The 13395-nt window shown below is 42.0% G+C and overlaps 1 protein-coding gene across 2 annotated transcripts in view; it reads left to right on the top strand.

Moving 5' to 3' along the window:
- The window catches only part of PLD1 (phospholipase D1), a 131807-nt gene that overhangs the window by 60784 nt on the left and 57628 nt on the right, over nt 1-13395 (top strand). For both annotated transcript variants that reach the window (XM_087965319.1, XM_026666465.2), the window contains exons 7-8: nt 803-861; nt 4936-5028. In XM_087965319.1, the coding sequence (XP_087821445.1) occupies nt 803-861; nt 4936-5028 (152 nt within the window). The remainder of the gene's footprint in view (nt 1-802; nt 862-4935; nt 5029-13395) is intronic.

The raw sequence follows: 13395 nt of genomic DNA, 5'->3' as shown, positions 1-13395 counted from the left end.
CACAACATACTAAATGCATTTAGCTTGTTTGTGATTCTGCATTTTGTGTAGAGGTCACAGAATAAACAAGATGGCTCCAGATGAAACTGACTCAGCTACCTATACACAAGACTGAACCACTAATTGATCACAGATAAGGCTCAACGGACTTCAAAGGGGCTTGAATTTAGGTCTCTTATGGGGATGTAGAGACTCCAAATTAATGATGTGTTTGATCCTGCTCTGATGCTCAGCCTGGTTGTCTCCTACAGCAGTGGCCCCCAACCTTTTTTGTGCCACGGCCCGGTACTGGCATCACAAAATGATCCGCGGCCCGGTACCGGCATCAGCACGCATGACAAGGTGAGCCGAGCGACCGGCCAGCCAGCTGTCCCCCGCCACCTTCAACTCCTCCTTTGTACCTTTTTTGTGCTTTTTTGTGCTTTTTTGTGCTTTCTTAATCTCCTCCACCATCGGGATGGCTCTTTGTTCGAAGCCGCCCCCCCCTTCGATGAAACTAAGGCGCGAGGATTCCTTCAGGACCCAAACGCTGCTTTCCAACCGGAAAAGCTCACCCGGAAGCACTTTCTCGTCGAAACAAGATGGCGGCACCCAGCAAACCAGCGGCCCAGTAGAAAATGATCCACGGACCGGTCCTGGTCCGGGGCCCGGTGGTTGGGGACCCCTGTCCTACAGATTCCCTGTCTGTTTTTGGTGGAATTTGATTTAGCATCCTAGTACCATTGAAATAAAGCAATACATAGACTATTCTTGCATTAAATTAATGGATAATGTTTCCTTTCCCTTTGTATATCACTTTCAGATGGAATTCCTTGGTGTAAGTCAACTGTCATTCATCCATGATCTGGGACCTAAAGGCATGTAAGTCTTGGCCTCTTTATGAATATGTTTAGTGAAAACATTTCCATTTTCTGTTTTCAGCTTCTGGTTTACAGAACATTTAAGTAGAACATATAACTACCATGGAAGATAGAGCAATTGTGTAGATATGGTGCTGTTTGTTTGTTTGTTTGTTTACTTAATTTCTCACATTTATATAGCTGCCCATCTCACAACGAAGTGATTATAGGCATCTTACAACAGAATAATTGTAAAATCCAAATATAAATTAACTACTATTTAAAAAAACAGTCAACAATATTATTGCTATAATAAGACAGTGGAGAGAATTGATGTTAAAACCAATGTGGCCAATTCATTGCCTTGAGGCCTGCTGACACAGCCATGTTTTAAGGAAGGGGTCTCCAACCTTGGTAACTTTAAGAGTTGTGGACTTCAATTCCCAGAATTCTGGAAGTTGAAGTCCACAACTCTTAAAGTTGCCATGGTTGGAGACCCCTGTTTTAAGGGATTTTCTTGGGGAGAGATCAAGGATGGGGCAAGTCTCACCTCAAGGGGGCAGACAATATTCCATAGGGTAGATGCCACGGGGGGTGGGGGGGAGGCCCATTTTCTTTTGTAGACAGGACCTACAGCATACCTGTTTTGCCAGACCTAACAAGATTAGATATAATCAGGTGGAGACAGTCCCTCAGATAAACTGGCCCCATGCCATGAAGGACTTTAAAAGTCAAGTCCAGCATTTTGAATTGGACCTGGAAGCAAACTGGCAGTTCATAGGACAGGAGTGTTTCAGTGGTATTTTTTCAAAAGACAACTGGACTTTCTTGTTCTTCTTGAAAGACGTTTCAGTTCAGAACTGAAGAAACTTCTTGGATGAGAAGTAAAATGTCCTCAAGTAAAAACAAAGACCAGTTGTCTCTTGGAAAAGTACCTTTGGGACAACCATGACCTGAATGACTGAGAATTTCCATAGATGTAGGACAGGAGTATAACATGTGCCAATCTAGAGACACACCTAGCTGCCTTTCCTGCTGCATTAGGCACCAGCTGAAGGTTCTGGATACTCTTCAAGGGCAGCCCAGGTAGAGCACAGTACAGTAGTCCATTTGGGAAGTGACCAGGGAATGAGTGGTTGTGAACAGAGCCTCCTAGTCCAGGAACTGGTACACAACACAAACACAAGAGCATTGAAGCTGTATGTATAATCACATACATGAACATTTGATGCAGATTTCTGATTTTTCAAAGCTTTGGTAAGGAGAATCGGCTAAATATTCAAGTTACGGAAGGTTGTATGCAGAAAGATACACAGGTGACAACACTTAATCAATGTGAATACTCATGAAAAAACTAAGTAGGGCTGCGTGTGGATAATATAGTGTGGGAGAACACTGGGAAATCTAATAACTGTAGGATAGCTGGAAGAAGGTATTGATAAGCTACATCCATGCCATTGCAAGAAAATGGCATGGTGGGGTCTCTAATCACCAGAAGCTGAGCTCAACCCTGTTTTCTGACCAATGCTTCCTGAGACCTTAATTAAGCACATGCTTAGTCCAAACAACTCTTGTTTTATTTCAACACTGGGAATTATGTTCATTCCCAGCCTGTAATGAGTCCCAAACAGCCTCTCGAGATAAGCACCCACCTTTATCTCCTTTGAATTGCTGCCAACAACTAAAGTGCCAAATTAACTGTAAAAAGCCAAACGAAGTACAAAGTCCACACAGAGCTTCAAGGTTTAACAGAGTTGAACAGAGCGAACAACATTGCTTCCTGCAAAGGTTCCTGTCCCTTTGCACTTCCTTTTATCTTATGGGAGAGGCAATCACCTCCAAGCCTTACTCCCAAGTCACCCCTTTTGTCTTAATTGCTCTTGCCTTCTGGGAGCTCTGTGCACACACGCACTGGGAACAGCCTCCTCTTGTTCCTCTGCCTCGCTGCTGTCAGATTCTGGAGGCTCTAGAGTCAGCACATAACTCCCAGATGTCCCTGGCCCCATCTCTGTATAGGATGCAGGAGCCTCATCCGAGTCCTCCCCAGACTTCTGGACTGGCCCATGTTCTTCCCCACTGTCCGATTCTGCTGCCGTCTCCGCAAGCTGCCTGCAGACCACAACACCCAGGGAGATTTTATGCAGAAAGAGATTTGCAGGATGAGAAGCTGTGAATTTTTCAGCCACCTCCTGCTTCTATTTCTGTAGCAGCTAGAGTTAGTAAGTGACAACTTGTTGTGAAAGATTTCCCCCTTCTAATTCCTGCAAACTACAACATTGTCTAAAGCGATGGCAAATCATGACAAGTATGTAGCTAGTTGACACACAGCATGCCACTTTCGTGACACTCAAGCCTCCAGACCGAAGACAATGCTAAGCCATTTACATAACCTGGTTAAGAAAAAGGCATGAACGTGTGCATGAAATCACCACAACTTGTGAATTCTAAAGAGTCAAAGGCAGGATTCTAACTGGATATTCTTTTTGAAAAATTGGAATTCCTAATGGTAAGAATTCAACATTATCCAGAAAGTTGGCCAGCTTTCCTTTGCTGGATATATTTAAGCAAAGACAGAGCAACTTTCTGTCCAGGAACATTGGTTTTTTGTCCTGAACTGGGGATTGGATTTGATGACCTAAACATCTGCCTCTAGCATTTCAGTTCTGTAAATGTGAGACAAAGACAAGTTTATAGTCTGTTATGAATGGATTTGATTGTACTAGCTGGCTCCACCATGCTTCTCCACGTGGTTCTCTCAATGTTCCTGCTGGCTTATTTATTTAACATATTTATTATGTTATTTGCCTCTGGCTGGTAATCCAAGAAACAAACTTTAAAGGACCAATGCTTTGCTTTTAGTTTAAGGCTTTCATCTATTACCAAGCAAAGAAATTTAAGAAGTTCGCTGAGAAACAGAACTAGGTTAGAGCATGGTGCATTCTAGGTGCCTTCAATGAATGCAACTAAATTGTGGTTGCTGAATACACTCAATTCAAGATATTGGCATTAACACTTAAAGTCCTGCAGGGCTAAGGTCCAGGTTATTTTGACCACCTTCTCCTCCAGGTAGACTCTCCCCAACCAATTTGTTCAGCCTGGGATGGGATTTTGCAGGTATCCCACCTTCTGAGTTTAGAGGAGAAGAAGCTCAGAAAAACATCTTCTTTATGACAGCCCAACCCTTTGTGACTAAATCCATGTAAACCCTATATTTGGCATGTTCAGGCTAGCAATGGAACAATTCAGGCGGGCCTTCGGAGTTTGAAGATTCCTTCACAGGGAGCCAGTGAGTTTTATGTTAATTTTATGTTCAATTGATTTGATTTATTTTAATGATGCTTTGATATTGGATTCAGCAAGGAAAGAGTATATATATCACAAATAAAGAAATCTTGCAGACAAATAACAGAGAGGGTTCCTGATATGAAAAAAGGAAATGCACGGGGGCTCCCATTCTTTATGTTTGAAATTGGTTGAAAAATACCCTGCAAGATTGGACTTTGTTCAGTGATATCCAGTAGATCAGAGTTTCTCAACTTTGTCCATTTGAACATGTGATGCGACACCTGGAAAAATATGGCATGCTTCACTTAATCCTCCAAGGAAAGATTGAAATGCAAACGAAGTCCAGGCAGAAGAAAAACATGATGGCTTCAAAATCTAAGGGACTCGTTTGGACAAAACTCAGCAGCAGTTTTTCGTGTGGCTGTTGATAAAAATAGGATCGCCAACATGATCACCAACCTCCTATGACAGATATGGCACAAGAAGAAGAAGTCCATTTGAAGATATATGGACTTTAATTCCCAGAATTTCCCAGCCAGCATGGAGTCCACCCATCTTCAAGTAAATAAAGTTGAGAAACACTGCGGTAGACAAAAGTGCTGATTAGGTTTTTCTTCTCCTAAAGCAGAGGTCTCCAAACTTGGCAACTTTAAGTCTTGTGGACGTCAACTCCCAGAATTCCTCAGCCAGCTATGCTGTCTGAGGATTTCTGGGAGTTGACGTCCACAAGTCTTAAAGTTGCCAAGTTTGGGGACCCCTGTCCTAAAGGCTTGCTAAATCATCACACCCTTTTTCTTGTCTTTCTCTTCAGAGAGGGTATGATTATGAAACGGTCTGGAGGACACCGAATTCCTGGCTTAAACTGTTGTGGGCAAGGACGGCTATGCTACCGATGGTCAAAAAGGTACTTTTGTGGACCTTCTGAATTTCTTTCTAAATGTTTTTTCCCCCCAACATTAAGCTGAATGTTTTAGAAGCAAAGAAAGGCAGCTTAAAAAAAAACCTGTGGGTGGCACAAGTAATTTTTGCTCTCTTAATAACTGTCTGGTATGTTTTAAGCAGAAGAAACATTTTGAAAAGACCTGAATGATATTACTCTCACCTAAATCAGATGCAAAACTAGTGACAGATGGAGTGGTATATATTAAATTGGACCCCTTTTGCACTCAATTTCATGAATAATCTGGCAATAACTCAAGAGTTCACCTTTATTCAAGCTGCAGGAGCCCATTTTTAATACTTTCCTGCTTTGTTCCTTTTACTTTCAGAAAGACGAATTGGGATCACATATTTTTACTTTCAAGAACAGTAGGGATTTATAACACAACTGGAGGCGGAGGGTAGCGAACACAGCTTCTTTTTTTCGTTACTCAATTCAAAACATTTTAGCTTTAGAGATGGTGCTCTCAGTCCTTCTTATTAATATTATAGAAAGCCAGTTTGGTGTGATGGTTAAGGCACCAGGCTAAAATAGGGAGACTGTGAATTCTGGTCCCCTTTAGACACAAAACCAGCTGGGTGACCTTGGGCCAGTCACTCTTTCTCAGCCCTAGAAGGAAGAAGACAATGGCAAACCACTACCAAAAATCTTGCTAAGAAAACTTCAGGGACTAGACCGGGCAGTTGCCATGAGTCAATGCTCATTCGAAGGTGTGTGCATATACACACACACACACACACACACACACACACTCATTATTACTACTATTCACATTTACACACTTGTTGAATAACCAATGCATATTTTTCTTCTTAAATGAAAGTTTCATTGATTAGGAATTAAGACACCCTTAAAAAGCAATTCATTATAATTAAATTTCAAGTGAAGGTATACGCTTATAAAATATGCAGCAACCTTACTTCAGACTTACCTTCAGGTAGCAATGACATTCTGCTTACTAATGATGGTATCTCTACTTCATTTTCTGTCATTATTTTAAATGCAGTAAAAAAAAATATTTTTTTAAAAAAAACCAATAGTTTCTCTTATTGGGAACAGCCTCTTGGTAAGAAATAACCACAATGGGTCCAACTTCAAATAAGTGCTCCAAGGCAGCCCACCAGCACGTTTTAATTTTCTGGAATGTCTACGGAGCCTAAGGAAGACCCAAAGGCATATTGGGAAATACAGAAAAGATGAGGCTAAAATTCTACCCTTTGGCTTGCTGGCAGGTCCATAGAAGAGATCTCTAGAAAGATTATTGTTGAGGCCATCAAGTGGCTAGTCCCTGACTTAAGGTGCTCCTTGACCTGTATAGTTACTTCCCTAGTTGGGCTTTAAGTCTGATCTAATATGATCCAATGAACAATTGAGGGAACTAAGTGTGTGTAGTCTAACAAAGCGAAGGACTAAGAGCTGTATTATAGAAGTCTTCCAGTATTTGGGGGGGGCTATCGGAGAAGTGGGGGATCAATCTATTCTCCAAAGTCCCTGAGGGCAGGACAAGAAGTAATTGGTGGAAGATCACTGAAGAGAGATCCTATCTAGAACCAAAGATAAATTTCTTGACAGTAAGAAGAATTAATCAGTGGAACGACTTACCTTCAGCAGTTGTGGATACTCCATCATTGGAGGTTTTCAAGAGAGACTGGACATCAGAGGTGGTCTTCAGCAGGTTCTGACCAGTTCTGGAGAAACAGTAGCGGAAATTTTGAGTAGTTTGGAGAACCGGCCAATCCCACCTCTGACTGGCCCCGTCCCCATCTATTCTCTACCTCCTGAGTCCCAGCTGATCGGCTGGGTCTTCTTTTCTTACCCTGCACAGGAGAATGGAGCTGGAAAGCAGGTTAGTGGGATGGGGAAGGAATGGGATTTTTCAGTAACCTTCCCCAAGGAGTGGGGAGGGAATGGAGATTTTACAGTATCCTTCCCTTGCCATGCCCACCAAGCCATGCCCACAGAACCGGTAGTAAAAAAATTTGAATCTCACCACTGCTGGACATCCATTTTCTGAAATAGTATATATAGGGTCTCCTGTTTGAGCAGAGAGTCCCTCCCAACCCTGTTATTATGATTACTGTATGTAATATGCTTCTTGCCTTCACCTGGCCCAGTTGGACCTCTTCTTTGGCAGATCTCTCTCTCTGGTCTTGGCAGGCCTCTTCCACGCAGAAGGAGATTTCGGCTAGCAGAAATGACTCACCTCATTCTAACCCCTCCACTGGGCAAATGTTTTCATTTAGGAATACATTCTTAATTCATGGAGATATGAAGGAAGTTGTATCTACTGCTTGCAAAATCCAAAATTAGATAAAAGCATCGAAATGCCTCCCGGGCAGTTTGAAAATGTGTTGCTTTTCCTTTTGAACAAAAGAGGTGCTATGTTTCAAAGTATATCATGATTTAGATTTCGTAGATATCCTTTTACCGGATGAACACATTGTTTGTGGGTGGGGGGAGGCTTTCCTTGCAAATTTGTTATTTTCTGGAAACTACCACGAAAACACCTAAAATACTAACACTGAAGGACTATGGATTTAATTTTCAATATCTTGGATCTATGTGTATATTAGGAATTGATATTTACACCAGTAGATATGTTTTAATTTTGTTAGTTTAAGGATTTTGATTACAAGCATTTGGTGTTTAATAGACCAGTTGGACCTATGCGGCCTTCATGCCTAGGGAGTTTTAAAAAACTGTATTACTGGTAGTCCTCGCTTAACAATGGATCACTTAATGACCATTAGAAGCTATGACAGATCTGATCCAGAGATACTTACAGATCTGCTCCCAAAGGTACTTACAAGCCAGTTCTGGAGTTCTGACAACATTACACACACACACACAAACACACGCACATGGTCACACAACTACATACATCTCAGGCACTGTGGCTCATTTTTATAATCACATGACCATGATTTATGAATTTTTTTTTAAAAAAAATGATTTCTGACTTTTCCAGCAAAAGCAACAACAAAAAAACGCCCATAGGGATAAATGGATTTGCTTTACAATGTATGCTTTACAGCCACTGCAATAAAAGTCACAAAATCAGGTTTGTCACCTAAGTGCCACAATTTATAACCATCACGACTTATGACAGAAATTCTAGGGTCTGCTATGGTCATACATTGAGGACTCTCTGAACTGCTTCTTGTTGTGTGCTGAAAGCGTGCACACACGTGCCAGTACCCACAATGCAATGCGCCCTGCCCCCCCCCCCCACGCATCTGCACGCAACCACCCCATACCTGCACTGCACATGCGCGCACCACCCAGCTGATTTTTGGCCCATTTGAGGCTGTTTTTGCCCTCCCAGGGGCTTGAGGGAAGCCTCTGCAGCTTTTAGGGGCCAAAAAACATGCCCGTTTTGGCACTTCTAGTTTTAGCACTACAGGATTTCCGGAAGGGCCGTTTTTCGGCCTCCAAAGGCTGCAGAGGCTTCTCTCAAGCCCCCAAGAGAGCAAAACGGCCTCAGACGGGCTGAAAATCAGCGGGGAGTCACGCGCATGCATAGTGCAGGTAAGTGTGGCTGGGGCTCGCATGCCCACACAAATGGCTCTGTGTGCCACCTGTGCCACGCGTGCCATAGGTTCGCCATCATGGGCTTATAGTAACAGTAGTGATATTAACATTATTAGCATTCTCCTAGATTTAAGTAACCTTACAGTGTGTAAGATGCTGTCAGAGTTCTGGGTTTGTTTTGTTTTTCTTCAAGTCCCAAGAATTCAGTACCACTTTATTCTTGGTCATCTTTCAATTTGTGATTTTCTTCCTAAGCAAACCTCCCGGGAAGTAAATCTCATCAGGCTCAGAGTTTGCATTCTGTGAATGGGTGAGGATACGGCCATAGCAATGCCTACATTTGTCTGAGCATTTCTCTCTCTTTTTTTTCAGTCGCACTCTACTTTAAGCCTTTTTCCTTTTGTTCTCTCTTCCTTTCTTTCTTTGAAACATGTTTTGCCTTGTAGAGTCAAGAAAAATGCAGCACAACCTTGGCAGCCAATTTGCTACCCAATGTTCCCGGACGATTGTTCTCCTTGGAGAGCCCTGGGGTGTCCTGAAACATTTACAAAAATCTCAATTCAATTAGCAGTGTGGAGACAATGCAGGTTTTGTCCTGGAGTACATGGCACCATCCAATCACTATCGCCAGTAAGCAGGCTGGATGCCCTCAGTTGCTCATTTGCATTTTATGGAACATCAAGTCTCAGGCTCCCAAAACAAAGAGACAAAAGCCTGACTTCCCAGGACAGAATCTGCTGCATGCACTGTCAGCATTCAATCAGAGTAGAGCTGGAAGGGACCTTGGAGGTCTTCTAGTCCAACCCCCTTTCAAGCACCTTATAGCCAGGGGTGGAATCCTGCCGGTTCTGCCTGGTTCTATAGAACTGGTAGCTCTGAAGAGCAGCAGACACTGAACCGGTTCTGTGTTTGCTGCTGTTTGGCCCACCCGCCCACCCGGGCTCTTTCCTGTCCTTTATTTCCTGCTTTTTCAACCTCAGCTGCTTTGCGCAGCACAGCTGAGGTAGAAAAAGCAGGGAAAAAGAGGCTTTTCAAATGCTGCGCACCTGCGTGCAGCACTTTTCAGCTGTCTGGGCGGCACAGCTGATGTTTTTTTTTTTACACACGTGCAAAACATAGTCAGCGAACTGGCAGTAACACCAGTTGAATCCCACCCCTACTTATACCATTTCAAACAAGTGACTGTCCAGTGTCTTCTTAAAAACCTCTAGTGGTGGAGTACCCATAGCTTCTGAAGGCAAGCTCTTCCACTGGTTAATTGTTCACACAGTTAGGAAGATTCTTAGTTCTAGGTTACTTCTCTCCTTGTTTAGTTTACATCTATTCTTTTTTGTCCTGCCTAAAGGTGCATTGGTAAATAAATTGACTCCCTCCTCTTTGTGGCAACCTCTCACATACTGGAATACTACTATCATGTCACCCCTAGTCCTTCTTTTCTCTAGACTAGCCAAACCCATATCCTGCAACCGTTCTTCATATGTTTTAGTCTCCAGGCCTTTAATCATCTTAGCTGTTGTTCTTTGCACTTTTTCCAAAATCTCAACACCCTTTTTTGTAATGTGATCAAAACTGGATGCAGTATTCTAGGCGTAGCCTTACTAAAGCTTTATAAAGCAGTACTCATGATTTTGATTCTCTGCCTCTGTTTATACAACCAAGGATTGTATTGACCTTTTTGGCTGTTTCCGCACACTGCTGGCTCATTTTTAAGTGATTGTCCCCTAGAACTCCAAGGTCCTTCCCATAGTTAATGTTTTTGAGCCAGGTTTAGCCTAACCTGTACTTGTACCTTTGGTCCAAGTGTCCAAGCACCACCCCATTAAAATTAAATAACTTTTAAGATGAAATGAATATTATCTCAAGGCTCCCAAAAGTTGCATTTATTGCTGATTGGAAACTCTCTTACAAATTTTTTTGTGTGAAACAGAAAAGCACGAATTTAACGATTTATAGTTTTAGACAGACTAAAGAAAAAAGAGAGTTATGTTGTAGCCATAGAATAAGAAAACCACTTTGTCCCGAAGGTGCTTTTTCAAGAGGCAACTGGACTTTCTTTGTTTTTCCCTTCTTTGTTTCCTGAAGATGTTTCACTTCTCATCCAAGAAGCTTCTTCAGTTCTGACAAAGAAAGTCCAGTTGTGTCTTGAAAAAGCACCGTTGGGACAACCATGACCTGACTGAGAAACTCCATAGACAAGAACCATTTTCTATCTTCTTTTTCTTTTCTATTTTTACTTTTCTTACACTTTTAGCATTCGCCTTGATTTCTTTCTTCCTTTCTTTTTTGCTTTTGTTAGTATTAGTTTTTATTCTTTTTTTTTTTTAAAAAAAAACCTTTAAATAAAATTATACCAAAATAATGTCTTACTCACAAAAATAAGAATTTTGCCAGAATTTCAGGGCAGTCGCCTGCTGCCCTGTGCAAAACCTTGTATAATTATACCAAATTCTCACACAATCGTATACAGGTACCACCTAGCTCAGGGGCCTCCAACCTTGGCAACTTTAAGACTTGTGGACTTCAACTCTCAGAATTCCTCAGCCAGCAAAGCCTTAAAGTTGCCAAGGTTGGAGACCCCTGACCTAGCTTACACTGAGCTCAACTCTGGGCAATCCCAAGGACATGTTGTCTAATGTTCTTGGCTGTGAAACAGAAATAATTTGGAACAGGCTATTCTGCAGACAGAGAGGGACACAGCAATAAGTGAGTAAATATTAGCGGTTGGCAGATGGATGCTTCTCCCTAAGTAGCAAACAGACTGAGTTTTGACGCTTTGCTATTAATGTGCTATATAGCACTTCTAAATTGCATGATGAATGGGCACATGAGGTGATTTGGAACAAGTTATGACTCTGCAGCAACAAAGTGGGAAAATATACCAATTCTGATCCCTTGTGTGAAGAGGAACAGTTTGGATGCTGCCATGACACATGTTCTGAATTCATAAGAGTTAAGAACTTCACGTAGGGAAAGCATGTGGCCAGAGTATGCTTATGCTTCCCCCCCCCCACGCACTAATGTGTCATTTCCTGTATCAAGAATCAAAACTGTCAAGCAATGTGTAACATCAAAGAGGAAAACGCAAAGCATAAAAACAACAAGGTGTTACTAGTCCTTATGAAGTAGTCTGGAGAAACCCCGTCACCCCAAGCCATGATTTGAGTTCAGTGACAAGTTTTTTCCTCCTGGAGAAAGCATGTACCCATTTTGAGAAATGGCTTTGTGTGAAGCATTCACTTCGGTATTCCGGCTAGGTACGTGCATTCCCTAATGGTAAAAATAGTTTGAATAGGAGACGTTTTCCTCCCCATTCCTCCCACAGCACTTAGGAAGTCTACACTGAACACAGCAAAATATATCTCTCTCTCTCTCTCCCCCTCTCCCTCCCTCTCTCCCTCTTTCTCCTCTTTCCCCCTTCTCTCTTTCCCCCTCTCTCTTTTTCTCTCTCCTCTTTCCCCCACCCTCTTCCTCTTCCCCCCCTCTTTTTCTCTCTCTCTCTCTCCTTTCCCCCCTCTCTCTCCGCATACATGCACATATGCACACTTTCTCTCTCTCACTGCTGCACAGCCTGTTGCTTAGCAATACACCTTTTCAAACCTAAAGTTGAAGTCTCCTTTTTTATACACTTCAATGGAATTAATTTGGTGTGTTTTTATAAACAATGTTTACAGTGAACAGCTGAGTTTTAAAGTGTTGAGTCTATAATGATGGGCGGAAGCGTTTCAAAACTACATGCTCCAGAAATTGGAGACCAAGAATCACTAGCCAAACAAACATCGAATACTATTTTTGTTGAATCAAGTCCTAGACTGAATGGTGGTTTATTTTACCAGAGCACCATGGTGAATGTGTCTTTTCTGAGTCACTTCCAACATTAAGGTTCAGAAGATCCAGTGAGTCACAGAAGAGCTTAGCAACTAATTATTGCCTAGGGAAATTTCAACCTGGCTTGCATGGATATGAAAAGTGTCAGAATGGAATATTCCACATCACTTGGCTGGGGGGGAAATGTCATTTCTGAATTACAAAATAGAGAAAAGACATAGATAGTTCCTTCAAGAAACTCACAAATACGGAGCAGAAACGAACAAGCATAAAACAAGCATTTAATTTAGTCCAATTAAAAAGTCCAGGGGGCAAAAAAAGCACCCACATTAATTTGGGATGATAACAAAGTCTATAGCACCACAGAAGTATATGGTGGAAACACCTAATTTTCTAATACGTGTGTGTGTGTGTGTGTGTGTGTGTGTGTGTGTGTGTATACTATCAATCCATAGAGTGTGGCAATGCTACTATTATTATTCATTCCTTTTATTACTTTCTTTACTTCCCCCTTTTATTGGTATTATGGTTCGTCACGCAGTCAGCCAGTGTTCAGACTGAATTTAGCACTTTTGTCCACCTTATCAAGTCCTTTCCAAGGATCTGAGATAGGCAGATGCGTATTATGGTTTGTAACATAGTCAGACTAAATTTGCCATTTTTGTCTACCTTTTGAGTTATTATTATTTTCTCCATTAACTTGCAAGTACACTGAATGCTTCTGTACCAGAGAGAAATTCCTTGTATCTTTAATCACACTTGGCCAATGAAGTATTCAGCTGGAATAGTGTTCAGTTGGAACATTCTGACATTGTTTTTTGGGGGGTGGGGGGGTGGGGAGGTGCTGCTAAACCAGGGGTGTTCTACCTCAGCAACGTTAAGACTTGTGGACTTCAACTCCCATAATTCCCCAGCCAACATGTTGAAGTTGAAATCCACAAGTCCACAAGTTGCCAAGGATGGACACCGCTGGTC

The sequence above is a fragment of the Notechis scutatus genome, chromosome 4 (assembly GCF_049901735.1).
Source record: "Notechis scutatus isolate UNSWTSFEM ecotype Mainland chromosome 4, rNotScu1.2, whole genome shotgun sequence".
NCBI lineage: Eukaryota > Metazoa > Chordata > Lepidosauria > Squamata > Elapidae > Notechis > Notechis scutatus.
This window is presented reverse-complemented; position numbering and strand designations above follow the sequence as displayed.